Here is a 21,480-nt window from a genome sequence, read left to right as displayed (position 1 = left end):
GTTAAGAGGAGCGACCAGCTGGGCCCCCCCCAACCGGGCGGGGGGGGGGAGGCGCACCCGCCCACCAAAACCCCCACCCACCCCACCGGGACCCCGGCGGGGCTTGCCCCCCGGATACCGGGGCCCGCCCGAAGTGCCCGGAGGCCCACCGGAGCGGGGCGGGCACAACACCAATCCCGCCCACCTTCCCGGCCCCCGGAGCGCCGAGACCCGGGCCACGGACGGAACCCCCGGCCTAGGGGAGGGGGAGGAGGGCGGACAGGGGAGGGGGAGGGGACGGGGGAAGGAGACGACAGGAAGGGCAGGAGGCAGCAGCAGGGCCGCAGAGAGAGGGGGAGAGGAGGAGGAAGGGCGACGAGGGAGAAGGGACAGGGAGGCGGAGGACGGGCGGGGAGAGGTGAAGAGGGAGAGGAAGCAAGGGGGAGGAAGGGGGAGGGGAGAGGGAACCACGGGGCACCCCGGCGGCCCACAGGCCCCGACCCGCGTCGCCGGACCCAGAGCGACGGACCGCGCCGGGGCGGCGCCGCCCCGGACACCAGGGAGAGCCCCGCAACACAGCACCCACCACGAGACCCAGGGAACGACCAAGACGCAGCCGCCACCCAGCAGCCAACAGAGGGGCAGACCCGCCCACGCCCAGCCAGGGGGGACAGCACCTGTAGCGTTAGTCCCCTGGCATGCAGTGAATCCGAATATTAGCCTTTAGTGCCCATTGGAGGTGAATCTGTTCGATCCTGTTGGCAGCAACTGGGTTCCTGACTATAAAAACACAACCATTAGTAACAAACTGCCAAATGCAGAGACATCAATGTAAGTTATCACGATGTGGTGGCTCTCGCTAACAGGCAGAATTAAATAACCAGAATTAGGTTAAAATATTCTATATACGTAGACCATATTTCTATGAATTTTGATATTTGTTTTTTATTTGAGGCCGATATTTTTTCCATTAAAATGTGATTTATGAGGAGGTTAGACCATTGGTCGATATTCAGAGTTTGTTTATTTTTCCAGTTAACAAGAATTGTTTTTTTAGCGATAGTAAGGGCTACAAGTGTAGATTGAAATTGTTTATGTGGTAGGTCAGTTGTTGTTAGGTCACCTAGCAAACACAAGTTTGGAGATAAAGGTATCCTATAGTCCAAGATAGCGGAAAGTTTTTCTAAGACTTTAGTCCAGAAATACATAACCGGGGTGCATAACCATAAAGCATGAAAATAAGTGTCTGTAGTGTTTTGTAAACACTGGAGACAAATGTCGGAGTCGGAGAGGCCCATTTTCTTCATCATATATTGAGTAATGTATGTTCTATGGATTATTTTGTATTGGATAAGTTGTAAATTTGTGTGTTTTGTCATTTTAAATGCATTTTCACAAACTTGAATCCAAAAGTCAGATTCCGGAGCTATAGACAAGTCTGTCTCCCATTTTAAGATGGGTAAAGACATTTTATCCGTATATGAAAGTAACTTATATATTTTTGAAAGTTTTTTTGTTGTTGTCGGAGAAAGCTTGGTAATATCTTTAGCTAAGCCAGGCGGTTGGAGCGTACCCTGAAGTGTTGGAATTTGTTTCTTTATCATATTTTTAACTTGCAGATAATGTAAAAAATTTCCGTTTGTTATTTTGTATTTTTGGAGCAAAGATGTATATGATATAAACATATTATCTGAGAAGAGATGGTGAAGATGTGTGATTCCTTTCTGCTCCCACACACCTAAATAAGACGTTTGGTTGTTAATTCGAAAGTCAGGGTTATGCCATAGGGGAGAAAGCCCACAGGGCTCCACTTGGGCTTTTGTAATTTCTAATGCCTTCCACCAAGCAGTCAGGGTGGCGGAGATCATTGGGTTTTTAAAACAATTATGTCGCTTAATCGATGTTGTAATAAAGAGTAAATCTAGAAGTCTGAGGTTATTACAATCCTTCTGTTCTAGTTCCAGCCAACAGTTAGTATCTCTGTTGGGTTGTGCCCATAGAACGATATATTGTAGCTGGTTAGCTATATAGTAGTACATAAAATTTGGTGCCTCTAGGCCACCTTTGGATTTACTTTTCTGAAGAGTAGATAGACTAATCTTTGCTTTTTTTTTTTTCCAGTAAAATTTTGTAACGGCTGAGTCCAACAACTGGAACCATTTAGCCGTAGGTTTAAATGGAATCATTGAGAAAAAATAGTTTATTTTAGGTAAAACTTTCATTTTAACGGTGGCTATTCGTCCTATTAAAGAAATAGGAAGATTATTCCAGCGTTCCAAGTCACTATGAATGTTATCCAGAAGTGGAGAAAAATTTAAATGAATTAAATCAGTTAATTTAGGTGAGATTTTTATGCCTAAGTATTTTAAATTACCTATAGGAAATGAGTAATGTGGGTCCTGGCTTGCAGGGTTCCATGAATTTTCTGTAATAGGTAGAAGTGTTGATTTTGTCCAGTTAATAGAATAATCTGACAACTGTGAGAATTTAGTTATTAAGTTAAATACTTCCCCTAACGAAATCGCCGGGTTTTCTAGATAAAGTAAAATATCATCGGCATATAGATTAATTTTATGTTCTGTTACCCCAGAGTGAATTCCTTGAATCCTTCTTTCCTGGCGTATGGCTATTGCAAGTGGCTCGATAAATATTGCAAATAATAAAGGGGATAGTGGGCATCCCTGTCTTGTGCCTCTCTGTAAAATAAAGCTCTTAGATATAATCCCGTTAGTAGTAACTGTAGCTTTGGGAGAATCATATAATACTGACACCCAGTGGATAAATGATTTCCCAAAGCCAAATTTATTTAAAACAGCAAAGAGGAAGGACCAGTTAACTTTGTCAAAAGCTTTTTCTGCATCCAACGATATAATAACTGCCTTCTTATCATGCCGCTGTGACATGCTAATAAGGTTAAAGAGCCTCCTAATATTATTAGTAGAGTGGCGATCTTTAATAAAGCCTGTTTGGTCGTTATGAATAATTGTCGAGATTACTGTTTCTAATCTAGATGTGAAAGCCTTAGTAATAATTTTGATATCAGTGTTAATTAGTGAAATCGGACGGTAACTTGATGGAAGGGTGGGGTCTTTTTCTGGCTTTAATAAAAGTTTAATTGCTGCTGTATTCATGTGTGGACGTATGTAACCATTAGTTTTAATTTCTGTTACTACTCTTAAGAATAGCGGAGCAAACATTAACCAGTAGTGCTTAAAAAATATAGCCGGATAACCATCTGGGCCAGGTGCCTTGCCATTAGGCATACTATCTAGAGCACTGTACAACTCGTTTATAGTAAGTGGCGCTTCTAACATATCTTTATATTCAGTAGTTAACTGAGGCATATTTAAGCTACTGAGGAATGCCTCAATATGCTCAGGGTTAGGTTTGTTAGTTTCTGAGTATAGGTTGCGATAATAGTTATAAAAAATTTGATTAATTTCTTCTGGTGATTGTGTACATTCACCAGTTGTCCCTTTAATAGCCGTTATAAGAGATTTTTCCCGATTGAGTTGAAGTTGGTTTGCAAGAAATTTACCTGATTTGTTATTATATTCAAAGTTGTTGTATCTCAATTGTTGTATTATAAACTCTGTCTTTTTAGTTAGCATATCGTCTAACTGTATTTTTGTATTTTGTAAGTCAGTCCATATTTGGTCATTTGGGTTTATTGCGTACTCATCCGTCAGTTGTTTAATTTTATCTTCCAAGTCATTTTCAAATTTTTGATCCTGTTTCTTTTTATAAGATGAATATGATATAATTTTACCTCTAATTACTGCTTTCCCAGCTTCCCAGAGAAGAGATGGCGATAGGCCTGGAGAGTCATTTATTTCCAAAAAGTCTGCCCACTCTTTCCTTATAATTTTATCAAACTCTGCATCGTTTAGCAGAGAGATGTTAAAACGCCATGTTGGTGGTGGTTTAAAGGTAAAATCAACTTGTAGGGAAAGTGAGACTGGTGCGTGGTCGCTAATAATAATAGGATGTATTTTTGTAACAGTCTTATCAGCAATAGAGTTATTTGTAAGAAAATAATCAATTCTTGAAAAAGACCGGTGTACAGCGGAAAAGAAGGTAAATTCCTTCTTATTTGGGTTTTTAAGTCTCCAGCTGTCGACGAGGCCAAAATCATCCATATATTCCCCTATTACTTTAGTAGATTGTAATCGCCTTATACATGTTGTGTTATTAGAACGGTCTATTAATGGATTTAAGACTGTGTTAAAGTCTCCTCCAATAATAATAGTAGAGTTCGCTGCTAAATCAAACAGCTGAGAGAAAAATTCATGGAAAAAGGCCGGATCATCATTATTAGGGGCATATAAATTGCCAAGTGTATATATCTTATTAAATATAGTTATCTGAATAATAATGTATCGGCCCTCTGGGTCTGTTATTGTATTATTTAGAGTAAAGAGTAAATTCTTATGTATGAGTATACAGACTCCTCTTTGTCTGCTGTTATAAGGGGCAGAGTATGCTTGGCTAAAATTCTTATCAATAAGTAATTTTTCTTCAGATTTTTGTAGGTGGGTTTCTTGCAGGAGGCAAATATCTGCTTTTAATTTTAAGAGATGGTCTAAAGTTTTTATTCTTTTTGCCTGTGAGCGAGCGCCACAAACATTCCAGGAAACCAGAACTAATTTATGCATACAAACAATATAGGCTCAGTCCTGTGTAAATATCTGCATAGGCCATTTGTCAATACTGGCATGTTATAGGATAGAATCAAAGTAGTTAGGTGATTTATATAATTTGTGTAAAATATAAGGAAATGTGTAAGTAAATGTAACAGTGAAAAAACGGGTAGGGATGTGAAAGTGAAGGACGTTAGTGGGGAGTTAAACAACATTATAATACACCAGTAACTGGTAACCCAAGCGAGATTTTTTTGTTTTTGTTTAAATCTACTTTTAGATATAGTTATGTATTATTATTATATTTATAATATAGCGTAAACATAATGAGTATTCATATTTTAGGTTTTATAACCACATATACATTATATGTATATGTATATGTATACGTATACATCTAATAATCAAACAAAGTTTAGTTCCATCGATGCTAATTAGAACAGCCAGGGAGTGGAGTTGGGGTTCCGGAATAGTTGGCCATCGATGTATAGTTTATCAACGACCATCATAGTCCGTTTACCCTCCTGCCTATTTTGTTTCATTATAGGAAACAGTACCTTTCGCCGCTCATTAATCTCTCTAGGGAATTGGTCATTCATTCCGAATGAGGTCCCTTTAAGCTCCCGTCCTTTACTTTTAACAAATACTTTTTGTTTAAAATGCTCAAATTTGGCGATAATAGGACGGGGTCTATTGCCCCTACGGGCTCCAAGCCGATGTACCCGGTGAAAGGAGATGTTATTTACCGTCTCCTGAGGAATTTTTAACGATGTCGTCATAAATTTTTTTATCTCAACCTCTGGATTGTCAGAGGTGTTCTCGGATATACCTGAGAATATTAAATTATCCTGCATGCTACGGGATTGAACATCCAGAATAGTTTCTTTTAGCATTTTATTTTCCTTTTTAATGGTTTCTAACTCGGCTGAAACAGTCACGAGTGTAGCGTGTATCTCGGCATTGTTGCGTTGGAGATCATTTATTTGTTGGCTGAAGAATTCCATACTTACCTTAAATCCTTTCACCTCCTCGCAGATTAGGGAGAGGACCTCTAACTTTTTATTTATGGACTCCAGCATACTGACCGAGACCTCCGTAGTAGTTAGGTCGTCCGTGTCCGTCGCTGAGTCATTCTTTCTCTTTTTAGAGGGTTTCTTAGACGGTTTCTCGACGGAAGAGTCCTCCATCGCGCAGTTGTAAAAATAACCGTCAATGAAGCGTTCGAGGTCCTCCACGTTGGATGGTATTCCAAATCTGTCGGATGAAAGAGAAAAGAGAAAAGCCAAGATATATGATGGTTAAACTCGAATTAGTTTAGCATAATAGAGCTAGTTCTATCTTAGCAGCAGGGCGCTGCCATGTTGGGGTGTCCCGGTCTCGCTGTAGGTCTCGCGATAATCACAGCATCTCGCGCATGCGTCTCCGTCTTAGCAATCACACTTTTTTTCATCGGTTGGCTGTTCCTGCGACTTACACTCCGGAGTGACTTATACATGAAAAAAATATACCAGGGGAATATAATTTCACAGACAGCCACAAGAGTATATATATATATATATATATATATATATATATATATATATATATATATATATATATATATATATATTTACTTAAAATGTATGCGACTTATACTCCAGTGCGATTTATGTATGTTTTTTTCCTACCTAATTATGCATTTTTGGCCTTGTGCGATTTATAATCCGGTGCGATTTATAGCCCGGAAAATATGGTACTTAAAAATAGAATGTAAATAAATTAAGCAGTTTTTACCACTTTTCTGCTGCGTCAGCATACTGGTGTACACACTTTGTGATATGTTTTTAAAAGGGTGAATATGAGGCTTTGTAAAGCACTTTGGACAACGAATGTTGTAGATGAAGCACTAAATAAGTGCACACAATTTATTACTTACCATTTTGATTAGATTTTTGTTTGTTGGATTTGATGTGTCTTTTGGGAAAGGTAAACAGTAAATGGACTGAACTTACATAATGATTAACTCATTCGAGTTGATCCAGAACTTCTTTTTTAAGTTAACATGAATGGCAAATGTCGAGTTTGGGGGCGAGTCCGAACATAATGCTTCTATAAACTGAGCCGGCCTAAACCTGACAGTAAGCCACCACGGCGCCACAATATTAGTTATTCTTAGCAGATGATAAAGAATACATGCTCTTATTGTTATATTATTTGTTGTTCGGCCATATGTTTTTAACTATCCATTGCACAAAGTGATAAACACCATGACACAGATGCTGTTTGTTAGCCCGTCTATGGCTTTTTACATTATGTATTAATATAAAAATAGCAGACTTTAAGGCAAAGTTACAGTGTCATGAATAAACGAACAGCCGGCTTGCAAATATTACACCAAGAGCACAGCGATGACTCACCAAAGAGGTCACAACGGAACCTAGGACAATATCTAAAGAACTGCAGGCCTCCTTTGCCTCCATAAATGTCAGTGTTCATGACTCAACAATAAGGAAGAAAAATGACATTCATGGCAGAGTTCCAAGATGAAAACCACTGCTGACCCAAAACAACGTAAAGACTCGTCTTAAAAAAACAATGCAGTATATCTGAATGATTCTAAGACTTCTGGGAGAATATTTTATGAACGGATGAGACAAAAGCTGAACGTTTTCAAAGGTGAAAGTCTAGATATGTCCAGCCTAAGTGTAATACACCAGAAAAAGTCATCATACAAACAGTCAAACATGTTTGGTGGTGGTAGTGTAATTGACTGGGGCTCAATTGCGGCTTCAGAACATCAACGACATGCTATGCATTTCACTGGGTGTCAATTACATGCACATTTTTGCTTTCCGTGGGCCGGCCCGGTCCCTATCACCCACAAATAACATGCATTAAAATGACGGGGAGGTCGCAAGGAGTGCCAGATCCGGTCAGAGTTGTAGCACAGGGAGGAGCGACAGAGGGTATAACAGAGTGAAAGGTCTTGGACAAATGGGTTCAATATCTCCTACTGTCACTGATACAAAAATTGAAGGCTGGGCTGATGGATAAGTCAATTTCAACTGGATCTCAGAGGGAGACACTTCAATTAGTCTCCCACCACTTCCCATGAATATAAATAGTTCTACAATAAATATTTCCTCAGGGAGGGATAGCAATAGTAGGCTATAGGATCACATTTATGCTCCACCAGCTTCTATTTTTGAGGAAATATTGAGGTTTAGAGGGGTTTTACAGTATGTTTTCAAATTGAAAGCAAAAATAATACGAGGTAAAATGTGCCTGTTCAAAAAGTCATTTGAATGTTCAATTTTAGCAATTCTATGCAAATATGGTAATTCATCAGAAACCCTTAAATGATGGATATTTATATAATATCCATATGTCATGTCAACAGTACCCAAGGGGGAGTTTTCAGTAAGTGGAGATGAAGGCTGTTAACTTCACATTATTGGTATGTGTCTTCAGGTTAGATTCTATTTTCATTTTATTTGGCAGTTTAATTTATGGCCTCCTAAAGGAAATCACCTAATTTACATATAACTTTATCTGCAAATAAGAAGTTATTTGACCTGACACTCAAAGTCCCTGATTGACACTGTGTGTGTTTGTGTTAGTGCACTGTTAGCAGAAAGGCATGGAACATTCTGGATACATTTTGAGGGTTTTATGGTACAGTTGCGCAAACAGTCATAGTTTGAAAATGTTTTCAAATTGTTTTGACAGCATATTAGATACAGTTGTGCTTGATTTATGAGCACAACTGTAAATGTACAAGGCTAAACGTTGCTTAATGACCTAAAAATGCTATGAACAGTCACCAAAATTCACATGCACATCTCTACTCATGTCAACTTCAATCTCTCCAAAAAAAAAGAAAAAGAAAAAATGGTCACACTATTTGGGATTTTATGGGCATTAAGCCTTTTTCTTACCATCCTGTGCGCTCATAAGTGTATGTAAACGTTCAAGCACAACTGTAGCAAGAGTATATGCAAAGCAGAAAATTCTGCTGACCTCATCTGTTTAAGGCTTAAAGAATTGTAAATCAACTACTGTTCGTAGGTAAACTTTATGAAGAACTCTGGTTATTCCATCATTTGAAAAACATAGTGTTTACCATTTAGCATTGCATAGTACACTGATATTTTTTCCTTGTTAATTCATGAATTATGTTTTGTACCTCAGTGGCATAATATCTAGTGCAGACAGCTCTGTATAGAGGTACGGTTGGAGTTAAGCCAATTTTTTTGGGGGCTGTATGGTGGCAGTGAAACTTAACTCACTTTCACAACAAGCAACAATTTGTCAGATGGAACTTCAGAAAAAAATCTTCCAAAAAGAGGCTTCTAGATGTATTTTTAAAATGAAGTATTTACACTAAAATTTGAAGTTTACTTTCAAATTAAACATAAAACAACCAGAATTACACAATTTCTATTTAAAACAAGCAAACAACATTGCCTTAAGAATGGCCCGCTAGCTTAATGCTAAACAGGCAGGACAAACACTGACCCCTGCTTTTGACAATCTGACATTTGGTAGCGAACGTGTACATTCTGTTTTTGCTTTCTCGCGTAAAAAAACAAAACAAGGAAAGACCTCAAATGTCTCCTTTCCTCACTGGACAGAACGTGTCACTCTCCACAACATACGACCGGCAATATCGGTGTCTGCCTGAAAACGTGTTAGGAGTTGTCGCACACGCCAGAAAAAGTTTAAATGAATTAGTTACAATGCACATTACATTTTATTTAAGTAGGTTATTCAAATAAATATAATAGCATGCTGTTTGTTGAAACCGGGTTGACTTGTTTGCATCGCTGCCAATCCGTACTTAGATAATTAAATTAGTAGTTATATTTGTTATGTTTCATCCCACAGTAAGAGATAATTTTTCACAACTCATATCAACTTTAATTTAATCCAAACTGTTTGTATCTCACCTTTGTGAAGTTTGTGAAATGTAAAATTTATATACAGTAGATAGAAATGTTTTCATTTTCCAAGATTGCACTACACACTAGTGTACAAAAATATTTTTGTCAACACACATTTTTAACCAGACTAAAACTAGACTAGACTGGACTATAACCCTCATTAATAAACAATAACTGGGACTAAATCAGTATGCATTTTTGTCGACTAATGAAAACGAGAGGAAAATGTACGTCACTTAATAAAAACTGGATTAAAATGGACATTTTAGTATATAAGCAAAGACGAAACAAAAATTACATGATTTTGTAAAATCTTGTCTGTGCTAATCTGTCACTGTCACTTGACACACGCCCTTTCAAATCTGCAAACAAGTGCAACATTCACAAACACAAAAGCAAACTATAGTTATAACGTAACATTAATCCAACGGCTATAATGTTACAACAATAATGTTAACCCAACCGCTAACTAATGCTGACTAATTTACTAGCTCGTACCATGGATCCATTGTAGCCACTTTTGATATACTGTAATTGTGTGTGAAGTTGTTTTTCATCAAAAAGATGAGAGAACATTTTATGTGATATAGTTTTAGATCCAAAATTCAACATTATCTGCTGACAACAACAAAAACATACAGGGGTAAAATGATTGTCCTGACTAACACTAGACTCAAATGTTGACAGTTTTTGTTGACTAAAATTAGACAAATAAAATTATGTTTTCTAGGATTAAAATTAAGACGAAAATGCTAGATTTATAGTCGACTAAAAGTTGATTAAACAAACGGGATGAGGTTAACTAACTATGATGAAAACTAACAAGTGTGATTAAAACTGGACTAAAACTGAGACTAAATTAAAAAATGCCCGATAAAATTAACGCTACTACACAGTAGGGGTGTGAATTGCCCAGTACCTGACGATTCGATTCGCATCCCGATACATAGGTCACGATTCGATTCAATACCGATTAATCCTGATACAAATCTATAAATTGATTATTGCGATTTAAATTATTTTTTTAAACTCAAATTTAGAAAATACTAATCAGTAAACTTGTACATGTACACCAGAGGTGGGCATCGAGGGCCGGAGTCCTGCAGGCTTTGCATGTTGCCCTTCTTCAACACAGCTGATATATGATCAGCTCATCAGCAAGCTCTGCATAAGCCTGATAACGATCCTGCTGATTGGAATCAGCTTGTGTTGGAAGTGAGAAACCTCTAAAACCTGCAGGACTCCGGCCCTCGAGGACCGAGATTGCCCACCTCTGATGTACACTGTAAGATTTGTATGAAAATGTATTTATTTATCTGAAAATTCAGGCTTATAACTGAGCCACTGCATTTAACAAACCGGTTGCAGTCTGTTTCATGTTAGAACAGCACTGAAATAAAATATTAAGGCTTAATGTTTCATTAATATAACATTCTTTCACGCTTAATGTGTGAATCCTAACCCTATGTAAGACGTTTTGTTGAATATTCCCATAAAAAAGATTGATGTTTAAAAATCGATTCAGCCGCATATTAAATCGATTCGAGAATTGCGCACTGTAATATCGCAATATATTGCCGAATCGATTTTTTTCTAACACTCCTACTACACAGAATGTAGAATACACTTTGTTATTGTGACACCATTCATTCATATTTGGATGGTTTCAAACAAAGCATCTTATAGTAAAATAGAAAATAGTGGGATATGTAACATCTCTAGAGTGTGATTTTGTATCATGCAATAGAGAGTTTTTATCTGGCTCAGATTTTACGAAATCAGTAAACGCGACAGACTGTAAAATAGATTTCTTCCCCTTGTGTATTATGTCCTTGGGAAGTCATGTCGGCAATCGGAACTTTAGGCTCCTTCATCTGTGCTTTCTCCTTCATGGTGAAATAATATCACAGCTCTGAGTCAGTAAGTAAAAATTGCTTTCTAACTTTCATTTTACTTTCTCCTCTGTTATTTGTATCACATCTTGTGATATCAACAGCGTTTCTTGTAAAGCTGATTCATGCTCAGATAAAACTAATTTGTCATCTCAATTATTTGACCAAGGTGGCGCCAAGATCAGATCCTTTGCGATCAATGCAAACTTGTAAGAAGACACCTGCTACACTCTCATTGAACTGCGCTCTAATTATCAATTCAACATTGTTTCAGGCAGCGAGCGGCAGCGAGTTCATTTAATTGAGTTGTCACTGTTTTATTGAGGCTCTTCCCTATCATAATAAAGATGCATGCAAGATAAATATATAAGTTGTGTGTAATTGAAAGGGTCAATAGGCAACTGCAAAATGTGACTTTCACAATTAAACATGCTTAGTTGCAGCAGCAGCACAAGAATTCAACATGTATTCACAAATAAACCATGGCGTAAACAGAGCAGCAGGGCTCTCATTGTGGTAACTTTCATGACAATATACCGTGCCGTAATTTGTGGTCGTGAGTATCATCACTCTGCTGTCACAGCGCACTGATGTCTACAGCTTAAATTAGACAATACGGAGCTTAGGGTCAGATGGTGAAGAGGATCAAGTAAACCACTGCTACTAAATAATGGACTACTAAATATAAATAACTCTAACTAACGCAACCCGCTCCCGGCTACTGGTCGAACTCCACTTTGATGGTTTTCAAAACAGTATATTATATCATAAATAAATAGAGATGATCTTTTCCAGGGTCAGACTGCCATCATTTTAAAACATTTAACAGTACTAGGAATTTTCCAAGTAGTTTTAAGCCTGTAAGGTCAAACAAGTATAAAAATAAATCAACACATTATAAACAATTAATCACAATTAACACAGTAATAATTAACCATAATAATAATAATTATTATTTTAATTTTAATATGAATCACAGAGTGGGTGCTTAATGTTTAAAAGGGTTCTTCTGCTTCTTTGTAATAATTTTTTTCCAAAAATCACCATTTTGAAACATACTACTTGTCACGAAGGGGTGGAGGACCCAAATGCAGGGAGGCAGGAGAACCACAGCAGGGATGCATGTAGTACTGAACACAATTTATTTAACAAAAACACGAACAGGAGTACTAGGTAAATCTCTAAATAAACAAAACCAACAACGTTCTGATAAGACCAAAAATCAGTAACAACAAAACACAAGAGTAGTGACAGTGACAATAATCCAACAAAGACTGAACGAAACCAAGAAACTAAATACAAGCCAACTGACGAGACATCTGGACAAGACACAAGTGGCTGGGGGAGATGATTGGATGACACAAGGGAACAGGATGACGAGTACAGGTGGCAAACAAAACCTAACAATCAAGACAGGACACAAAGCCAAAACAACAAACCTAAGCATGATATACACAAATCACAACACTACTGCTTTATAAACTTCTGCTTTAATTGACCTGTATAATACGTATAATGTTTATTATTAAGGACATGCTCAATACTTCATAGGTCAGTTCAGCAACGAGGACAAAGAACACCTTGTAGTTTTAGTAGATGCCTTTTTGACTTTTATTTTGTTTTACTTCTTGTATTTTGTATTTGATTGTTTTTATCTGCCTTTGATTGTTTTCATCGGTGTGATTTTACCTGTGAAGCACTTTGTGACCCTTTTGTCTGTGAAAGGTGCTATATAAATAAAATTTACTTACTTACTTACTAGATGTTCAATTTAATGATTTGTTTAAGTTAACATTTTGTGAGGAAATAAATTGGCAATTTCAAATCACATTATACACAACTCACAAAATGTTAGGTATATTTGGTTTTCTGGTGAAATCTATTGAAAATGTCAAAAGTTCACGCTACAGTGAAATCATATCCTGAAAGTAGGACATTTAAGTAGAAGGATGCTTTCCTCATCTCAAATAATTCATTGAAAGAAAAATGAACAACAATGGTGGGTACACCACAACAAAAATGTCAACGTCTCAATAACTCGCCACTTGCCCTTGAGCATCAATTAAAGCTTGACGACGACGTCTCATGCTGTTCACAAGTCGACTCAATGTCCGCTGAGGCATGGCATCCCACTCTTCTTGAAGGGCAGCCCTCAGGTCATTGAGGTTCTGGGGTGCAGAGTTGCCAGCCTCTACACGGCGACTCCGCTGATCCCACAGGTTTCCAATAAGATTCATGTTTGGAGAAAGTGCAGGCCATTTCATTTGAGGTACTTCGGTCTCCAACAGCTGTTCCCTGATGATGCCATCTCCATGAGCTGGAGCATTGTCATTCATGAAGATTGTTCATGTAGGAGCACAATCACTGGAATAATGTTGTTATTCAGGTAGTATGGGCTTGTCACTGTACCATTCACAAAGTGTAGGGCAGCTCTGTACCGACAGTGGCTTTTGCATAGCGCTCTCCAATATCGTAGGCGGCCATCATTTCTGTTCACCGTGACTCGACTTTCATCAGAGAACAGCACTGAGGCCCACTGGTCCCTCATCTAGCATAAATTCTCCCTCACCCATGCAAGACAGTGATGCCTTTGCCTGGTGGTGTGGTTAGGTGCCCTTGCAGGTCGTCTAGCACGCAGTACACACTGATGTAAACGGTTTTGAACGGTCTGACGTGACACTTGCCTTGACTTCCTCTACAGTATGAGACGTGGTCTCTCAGTATCTCTGTTGCAACCTGCTGAATATAACTCTCCTGTTTGAAGCATCACAATACTCACAGTACTGTTGATGCATTGTTAGGTGTCGTCTTGGTCTCATGATGTCAAATTGTGAACAGCATGATGAGGATGACTGTTTAAACATCAGTTCAGGTTGTTGCTGGGGTCGGGTGCGCCTCCTGGCCCCGCCGGGTTGGGAGAGGCCCTGCTGGTCACTCCTTTTAAACTCACTCCACTAGTTTTGCACAATACACTTTGTAAATAGGCACATAGGGCAGCTTGTTGGGGGTTTTGTGGCTGGGAGGCGGCGGGGGCTGGGCTGTGGTGGGCTGTGGTGGGCGTCAGAGTTTGCTTTCCGGCTGGTGGCCCCCGTGCAGCCTGAGGGTTGTGCCCTGGCGCTGCCGAGGCCTGGAGTTTCTGGGGGGTCTGTCCTGGCCGGAGTCGACGGCTCCCCTCTTTGGTGGAGGTTTTCATGCATGCCAGATCCACCACACTAGCATCTAACGAAATTCAAACACAATCTGCTTCTTCCTCTGGTCGCTGAATCGGTGGAGGCTGATGTCTGTGGATCTCACTCTGCTTCATCTATCCTTCCTTTCTTTAGTCTTTCCTTTGGTCTCTTGAGGTCTCTCTAATTTGTTGGAATTGATATGCTTCTGGGGTTGGTGAAAGATTCTGGTCTGTAAAACCTGTGTGTAGTAGGTGGTGTCTGGTCTGTGCTGGATTTCACTTTCCTTTCTATTCTTTGATCACTCCTTGGGTCTCCTGACAACTTCACGACTATCGGGATTCTGAAGCATTCGGTTTAGGTGAAAGGTATGGCATTTTTAATAGGTTTCAGGTGAATTAATGAGCACAAACTCCCACGCACACACATATGCAGACACGCACACGAGAGAGAGCAAAGATGGTGACATGTTGAATCGGTAAGATTACCGAATGAACAATACTGAGCTCTCTCAAAAAGAAAAAAAAAGATTAAATTAATCTGATTAAAAGATTAATTACATTTTAGAATTTTGATTAATCACAATTAATCACTTAATTAAAAAGGTTTTTTAATCAACATTTTTTGCCCGCCAAATTTGAAGAGCACCTGTTGCTCGTTAAAATTCTTTCGACATTTTATGTTATGAGGACATATTCAACATTTTTTGCTCCACTACACACTCTCATGCTCCTCTTTTTCTAATCAGTTATTTACTTGCAGAATTTAAAATGAATAAAATAATCTGAATGTTTTACGCACACATTTATTAAATGCTTTACTTTAATGCATGTAGTTATGTTTATTGCTCAAACACAAACTGTGCTACCTTTAACGTCACCATCCGCTGTCAAGGTCAAGGATCATCTGGGGTCAAAATTAATAGTGCGATTAATCTGCGTTAATACATGATTAATGCGATAATTTTTTGTGATTAATTAATTAGTTAACGCTTTAACTTTGACAGCACTAATATATATCTATATATATATAAAAATTAAACACTATGACCCTTAGTCTAGTGCAAGCACAGTCTAATTAGCCACTACTACAAACACAGTGTTTAAAAACTATGCAAATAATACTGATCTGTGATCGTACCAAAAAAAAGTTTTTGATGAGAAAAATACTTCACACAACCATATACAATAACCATATACAATACTGTGTTCTTTTATCACCAATTACATTTTTTATATTTGAAGAACTGGGGGCAAGAAGGCATGACTGCCCCATTTGAACACATCCAGTACTTGTGAGGCTTCTGATGTAATGCAGTAGGAAGTGGCAAGATGAGATGAAGATCCTTTGGCAAACATAGCACATTTAAAATGTGCAGTATGTAGCAATGGCTATACGGTTCGTAGTACTCTACGTAAATCATTGATATCAATTTGGCTGCCTTCTATTGCTTTATTCATAACACTTTCTTTTCTTTCTTGCAGAGTCGAAAACATGCCAATAAAGTGCGACTTTATTACATGTTACATCCAGTGGATGGAGGCTGCCCTCCCAAGAAGCTCAGGACAGACAATGTAAGTTATTTATGATATATACATCACGTCCCTCGTCTGAACTCACTGAGAAACACGTGTTTCATGTCAGTTCTTATCTGGCAGAGTCACATTAAGGGTTTTATTTTGAATGGATTTTTAACGACCTCCCTCAGTGTCTGAGTAGCTAAAAGGCTGGGGGCTACTATTCTACTTGTAGTCCCATACATGAGAGTTAAGCATTAACCATCCTACATTTAAGATGTTTTTAGACAGATGTTTCTTTAATTATACTTTTTTTTTCTCCAGCTTTTTAAGCAATATATATATATATATATATATATATATATATATAGCTTTAGTGCATGTGGACATCACACCAGCAGTCACAGCTTCAATCAGCCAATCAAGATCAGGATCAGAGAAATTGTTAACATGTTCAAAATTTGAGGGAGACACCCATAACGGTTTGAGAGTATAAAGAGGGATTGAGAGTGTCTTGCAAGTATCTATGCAACGTTTTACAATACTGAAGGAAGCCTGCCGAAAAAGCAGCACCCTCGCAGGCCTGTGCCGTTCAGTGAGAACTATAGAGTGGTGGTGCTAACTTGCTTGCATGGTGCCATGTACAGTATGTGTACAAACTTAGTAATAGTAAAATCCTAAATTGATTTGAAGACAACTGTTGTTGTACAAAAAAACTTAATAATACCTTGAAGAAAAGAAAAAAGCGAATGCTATATTTAATCAGCCTGCTTTAATATTTTCATGTACAGTAAGTGAGCAACTGCATTATACAATAAAAACACTGAAATCTGTATGGAATCATGAACAACCATTTACAGTAAGAACCCCAATGTTTCACGTTAGGTCTGCACAATGTATTGGTAAAAAAAAAAGTAGATATCGTGATATTGGCCAATGCAATGTGCATATCGCAGACATGCAATAAGTTTCTTATTGAACTTTCTGCTTTTATCTGATTTTGACTAGTCTAGGGTAATTAAAATTAACTATGTAGTACAGTGGTGGCCAAAGTCGGTTCTCGAGGGCCAGAGTCCTACAGGTTTTGGATTTTTCCCTTCTCCAACACACCTGAAGCTCATCAGCAAGCTCTGCATAAGCCTGATAACAATCCTGTCATCATAGGAAACAGGTGCGTTGGAGCAGGGATACATCCAGAACCTGCAGGACTACGGCCCTCGAGGACCGACTTTGGACACTGCTGAAGCAATACATTGAGCTTGCTTATTTTGCTGCATGAACAAAAATCTTTCATTAGATGATAATTTCATAATATCATTTCTTTAGGTACATATTAAATATTGCAGTAATATCGATATTGCTACTCTCAACAGCTTTATCGTAGGGCTGGGCAATAAATCAAATTAATTCCATTCATCGTCATTTTAAAAATTGAATCGTTTAAAATTTGCTACATCGCGAACTTGAATTTTGTCTTCTGGAGTATTAAAAGCTGTTCTTATGATTTGTTACATTCAAATGTTATTGTGAGTTGTATTTTTGCACAAGTAGCAGAATGCTGGATGAGTTGTTAACAAGACATGTTTACAATAGCTGCCAACAACTTACCGTAATTGTGGCATTTCAGCACAAACTATGAATGTTAATTTTTTCTTTTTTTTTTTTTTAATTTTCACCTTATTGTTCCTTTCATCCTCTTGTTTCTTTTTTTTTTTGTGTGCCCTGATCGCTAAGTTTCCTTCATGTTGATGTGCTATAGTGTATTTTCGTTGATAGAGGCCAATAAGCTGTCTATCAGAGGTGGGGGCCACCAGTGGGGCAGGTGAGGAGCGCAGAAGAAGCAAATCTTTATTGCAGGCAGGTCACAAATTAATGAACGTAGGGAAATATTGCAAGTGGCTGCTGCAACATATTAACAACTGCACAGCAATTAAAAACAAAAAAAACTTTGAATTTGTTATTTTTTTCCAATTCCAGCCTTTCCTGCCAGTCCTATGGCAAACTGGCCATAGGACTGATACTGGGGCACAGCTCATTAATACTGAGGCACGTGCCCCAGTAAAAGGGCGAGTTGATTGGGCGTGTAGCAACCACAAAGTGGCAGGTACATGAATGATGATTAACAAATCCAAGTCACGACACCAATGACATTTTGCATTTTAGCAGGCATTTTTCTTTGAAAGGCTATTGCATGTAAAACTACATAGAGAACCAAACAAACCAAAACCATGTCACAGACTCAGTTGACCCATGAAACAATGGGGTAAAAAATGATATTTTTGATTGCATGGGACTTTTTAAGTACCAGTATTGACAAAATGTAACAATGGATCAATTTGAACCCTCCTTTGTCACTCTAGATTTATGTTAGGTCTGATTGCAGCCCTTGTAAAACGGACACATTTCTTGATGAGACGGGACCTTCCTTGTAAAATTACACAGATGTGATGTGACCAGGCTGTGCATATAAGGTGGCACTGTCTAAAAATACACACGGCAGTATTGCCTCCAGAGACTGAGACAGTGCGTACATTCTGGCATGGCCCAGCATCTGGACCTTTTTGAGTTGATGACATGTGACAACTGTACACGCTGCTGGTCATTTTCGTTGCTGTGATAACCTGCTTTCGGTCGGTTGGGGTGGGAATGTCGGTCAACTTGTGTTTACACCATTTTACATTTTATAGGTTGGGTGATGGCTGAAATGGATGAAACAAAAAAAACATGACGTGCGATGTCGGCAAATATAAAAGCAAAGGTGGCATCACCTAAATGAAATTCTAAAAACATATGAAACCTCAGAGGAACAGTTAAAACATTTAACCCACAAATGCTCACAATGTATATTATTTGATTGTTGCATGGGACTGTTAAATTAATTTAGTTTAGAGCTATAAAAACTGAAATGATCCCTTCACCTATTCTGATCCAAAGGATTAAGTCCACAAGTGTATTTTATTTTTTATTATTTTTTGTTAAATAGTGTCGTTTTAAGTTGCCATTGTGTAGCCTTGGTATGTTGTTGTAATTAAGAAATAAAAAGTGAAACCTGAAAAAAAAGTTTATTCCGTTATATTAAAAAGACATGCCTGCACATATTAATGATGAACTTAGCCTAGATGTAAGTTCATCCATGAGGTGATGGGTCGGGAAGAAAATGAGCACCAGGGAAAAATAAGTACCAAGCAAACAACTTCTGGTGCTCATTTGAGGACCGCGCCAACATTTTTATTTGCACCCCTGATTATTACTATTATTATCATCCTATTATTACAAATGTGGTAGGTCTGTCTAACGGTCGAGACGGTCCGGGCTCTTATCTTGGCTTTGCATATTCTCCTCGTGCTTGCCTGTTTTTTTTCTCCGGGTACTTCCACTGTCATTCCAAAACTTAAAAAACAATGTTAGGTTGGGTGCAGATGCAAAATTTCCCTCATTGAGCGTGAATGGTGGTTTGTCTATATGTGCCGTGCTATTGACTGGCGCTCAGTCTAGGTTGGATCCACTCAATAGTCATTTGGGATACGCTCCAGCTAACCTGTAACTAATGGATGGATATTGTATTTCAATATGTCTGATGACTACTTTTTCTTAAAGTATGACTGATTTTGTTTGCACTAAACTACTACTGAAAGCTTTTGGTGAAAGATTGATTTTTGGTTGTGCCACAATTGGCATGTAAAGAACATTGCCTGTTCATTCGTCAACAAGATTAAATTCATCTTTTGCTACACACGGTAATAATTGGCTTGACATAACAGTTGCTATATATTTTATGCATCAACAACAAGTTTGCTTTCAACAAATGTCCTTTCATATCAAATAAAATCATCAGGGGAATTATTGTTTTGTGCAAGGCTCATTTTTATATATTAATTTGTATGACTTTAATTATCACAGCTGTGATCTTTGTGGCAATGTCGAGGTGGCAACAGTCTCAAAGAAGAATGTATTTAAAAAAAAAACATTTTTAAAAGTATTTTTCATAATTCCATATATTTTGAATCGGTGTGTTGTAAACGATTAAAAAGAAAAAAAAGGGGAAAAAAGGCCAAAATACCTTGAAGAAACAAACAAACACTGGGAACAGACTCACTGCAACTGTGAAAATAACATGACAAGGTTACATGAAAACAGGACAGGAACAAAAACAGCAACAAGCCTGGACCGACAAAGACAGAACGAAACCAGCAAAAGAGCCAACGAGGAACACCTGGACAAGACGTGAGAAGCTGAGGAGGCAGATTGATTAACAGACGGCACAAGGCTGTTGACAACAGATGGAAACAAAAACCTAACGAGCAAGACAAGACGTGAACATGAAACACAAGAAAACAGGACATACCATGAAACTAAACTAAATATAAACAACACAATAAAATAACACACGATAAAAACACAGATCATGACATCAGCAGTGTCTAACGGACATAGAGTCTTTTTGTTTGAAGCTCTCATTTATTATCCATCTCTATCCACTTTATAACTATACTTTGAAAGCAATTATTATTCTTGTCTATGCTGTTATCGCTTGCGTTGTTAATTGATGTATAATTTAATACTTTATCAAGCAGCAATGATATCCACTGTAAGTAGTCATCAGTGCGGGCTGATGTGATTATTTTTCCATCAGTTTATTCAAATGCCGTCTTCCGTTAAATCAAGCCTTTAGTGTTGCCACTGGATCACGGTGGGGAGACGGAGCAGTCTTCCTGGAGATGGCACAGGTGTCCGACGCTGCCTTGACGGAATAAGAAGTGACTGGAGTCTTATGCTTCATTGCCCTGACATTCCCTTGAGCAATTTCTCACAGATTGCACACTTGACACACTAACATTTTTACGAGGTGCTCCCATTTCATTTCTATATTCAAATAGATGATGCATATTTTAGGTGAGTAATATTAACACGAAAGGGGCTGGCCCAGCAATATTATATATTGGACTGTACCTTATTACAATTCTTTTTTTATGATTTTTGAAAAACTAAACTTAATATTCACAAGGTCCACCGCAATTCCAGTGCTCAGAAAAGCACACAAAGATTTGTTTTAATCTAGTGCACTGAATATATTAGGTACATTGGTACTGAGTCAATGCCTGTAGAAGTGCTGCTAACCTTTCACACTGGAATCGTGGAAGCTTAGCTCTATAGAAATATCTGCATATGTATGCACACATTCAGGTTAGAGGCCAATTAATCTCCCATCAGAAAGCAGGAACATTTTCAACTTTGTAAGGATGCTGGTGTAATGATGCAAACTGCCATTTTTAGACACACTTCAAGCTGCTTGTCTCAATTCTACATTCACCTTCACCAGGCTTTATGTCACAGCTACTTGGCTGAATATTCCTCAATGCTTT

At 38.2% G+C, this 21,480-nt stretch overlaps 1 protein-coding gene across 2 annotated transcripts in view; it reads left to right on the top strand.

Moving 5' to 3' along the window:
- The window catches only part of zmat4a (zinc finger, matrin-type 4a), a 113,321-nt gene that overhangs the window by 44,184 nt on the left and 47,657 nt on the right, over nt 1-21,480 (top strand). For both annotated transcript variants that reach the window (XM_077561771.1, XM_077561770.1), the window contains exon 3: nt 16,085-16,174. In XM_077561771.1, the coding sequence (XP_077417897.1) occupies nt 16,085-16,174 (90 nt within the window). The remainder of the gene's footprint in view (nt 1-16,084; nt 16,175-21,480) is intronic.

Source organism: Vanacampus margaritifer, chromosome 3 (genome assembly GCF_051991255.1).
Source record: "Vanacampus margaritifer isolate UIUO_Vmar chromosome 3, RoL_Vmar_1.0, whole genome shotgun sequence".
Lineage (NCBI taxonomy): Eukaryota > Metazoa > Chordata > Actinopteri > Syngnathiformes > Syngnathidae > Vanacampus > Vanacampus margaritifer.
Note: the sequence above shows the minus strand (reverse complement) of the source record. Positions and strands in the feature narration are given on the sequence as shown.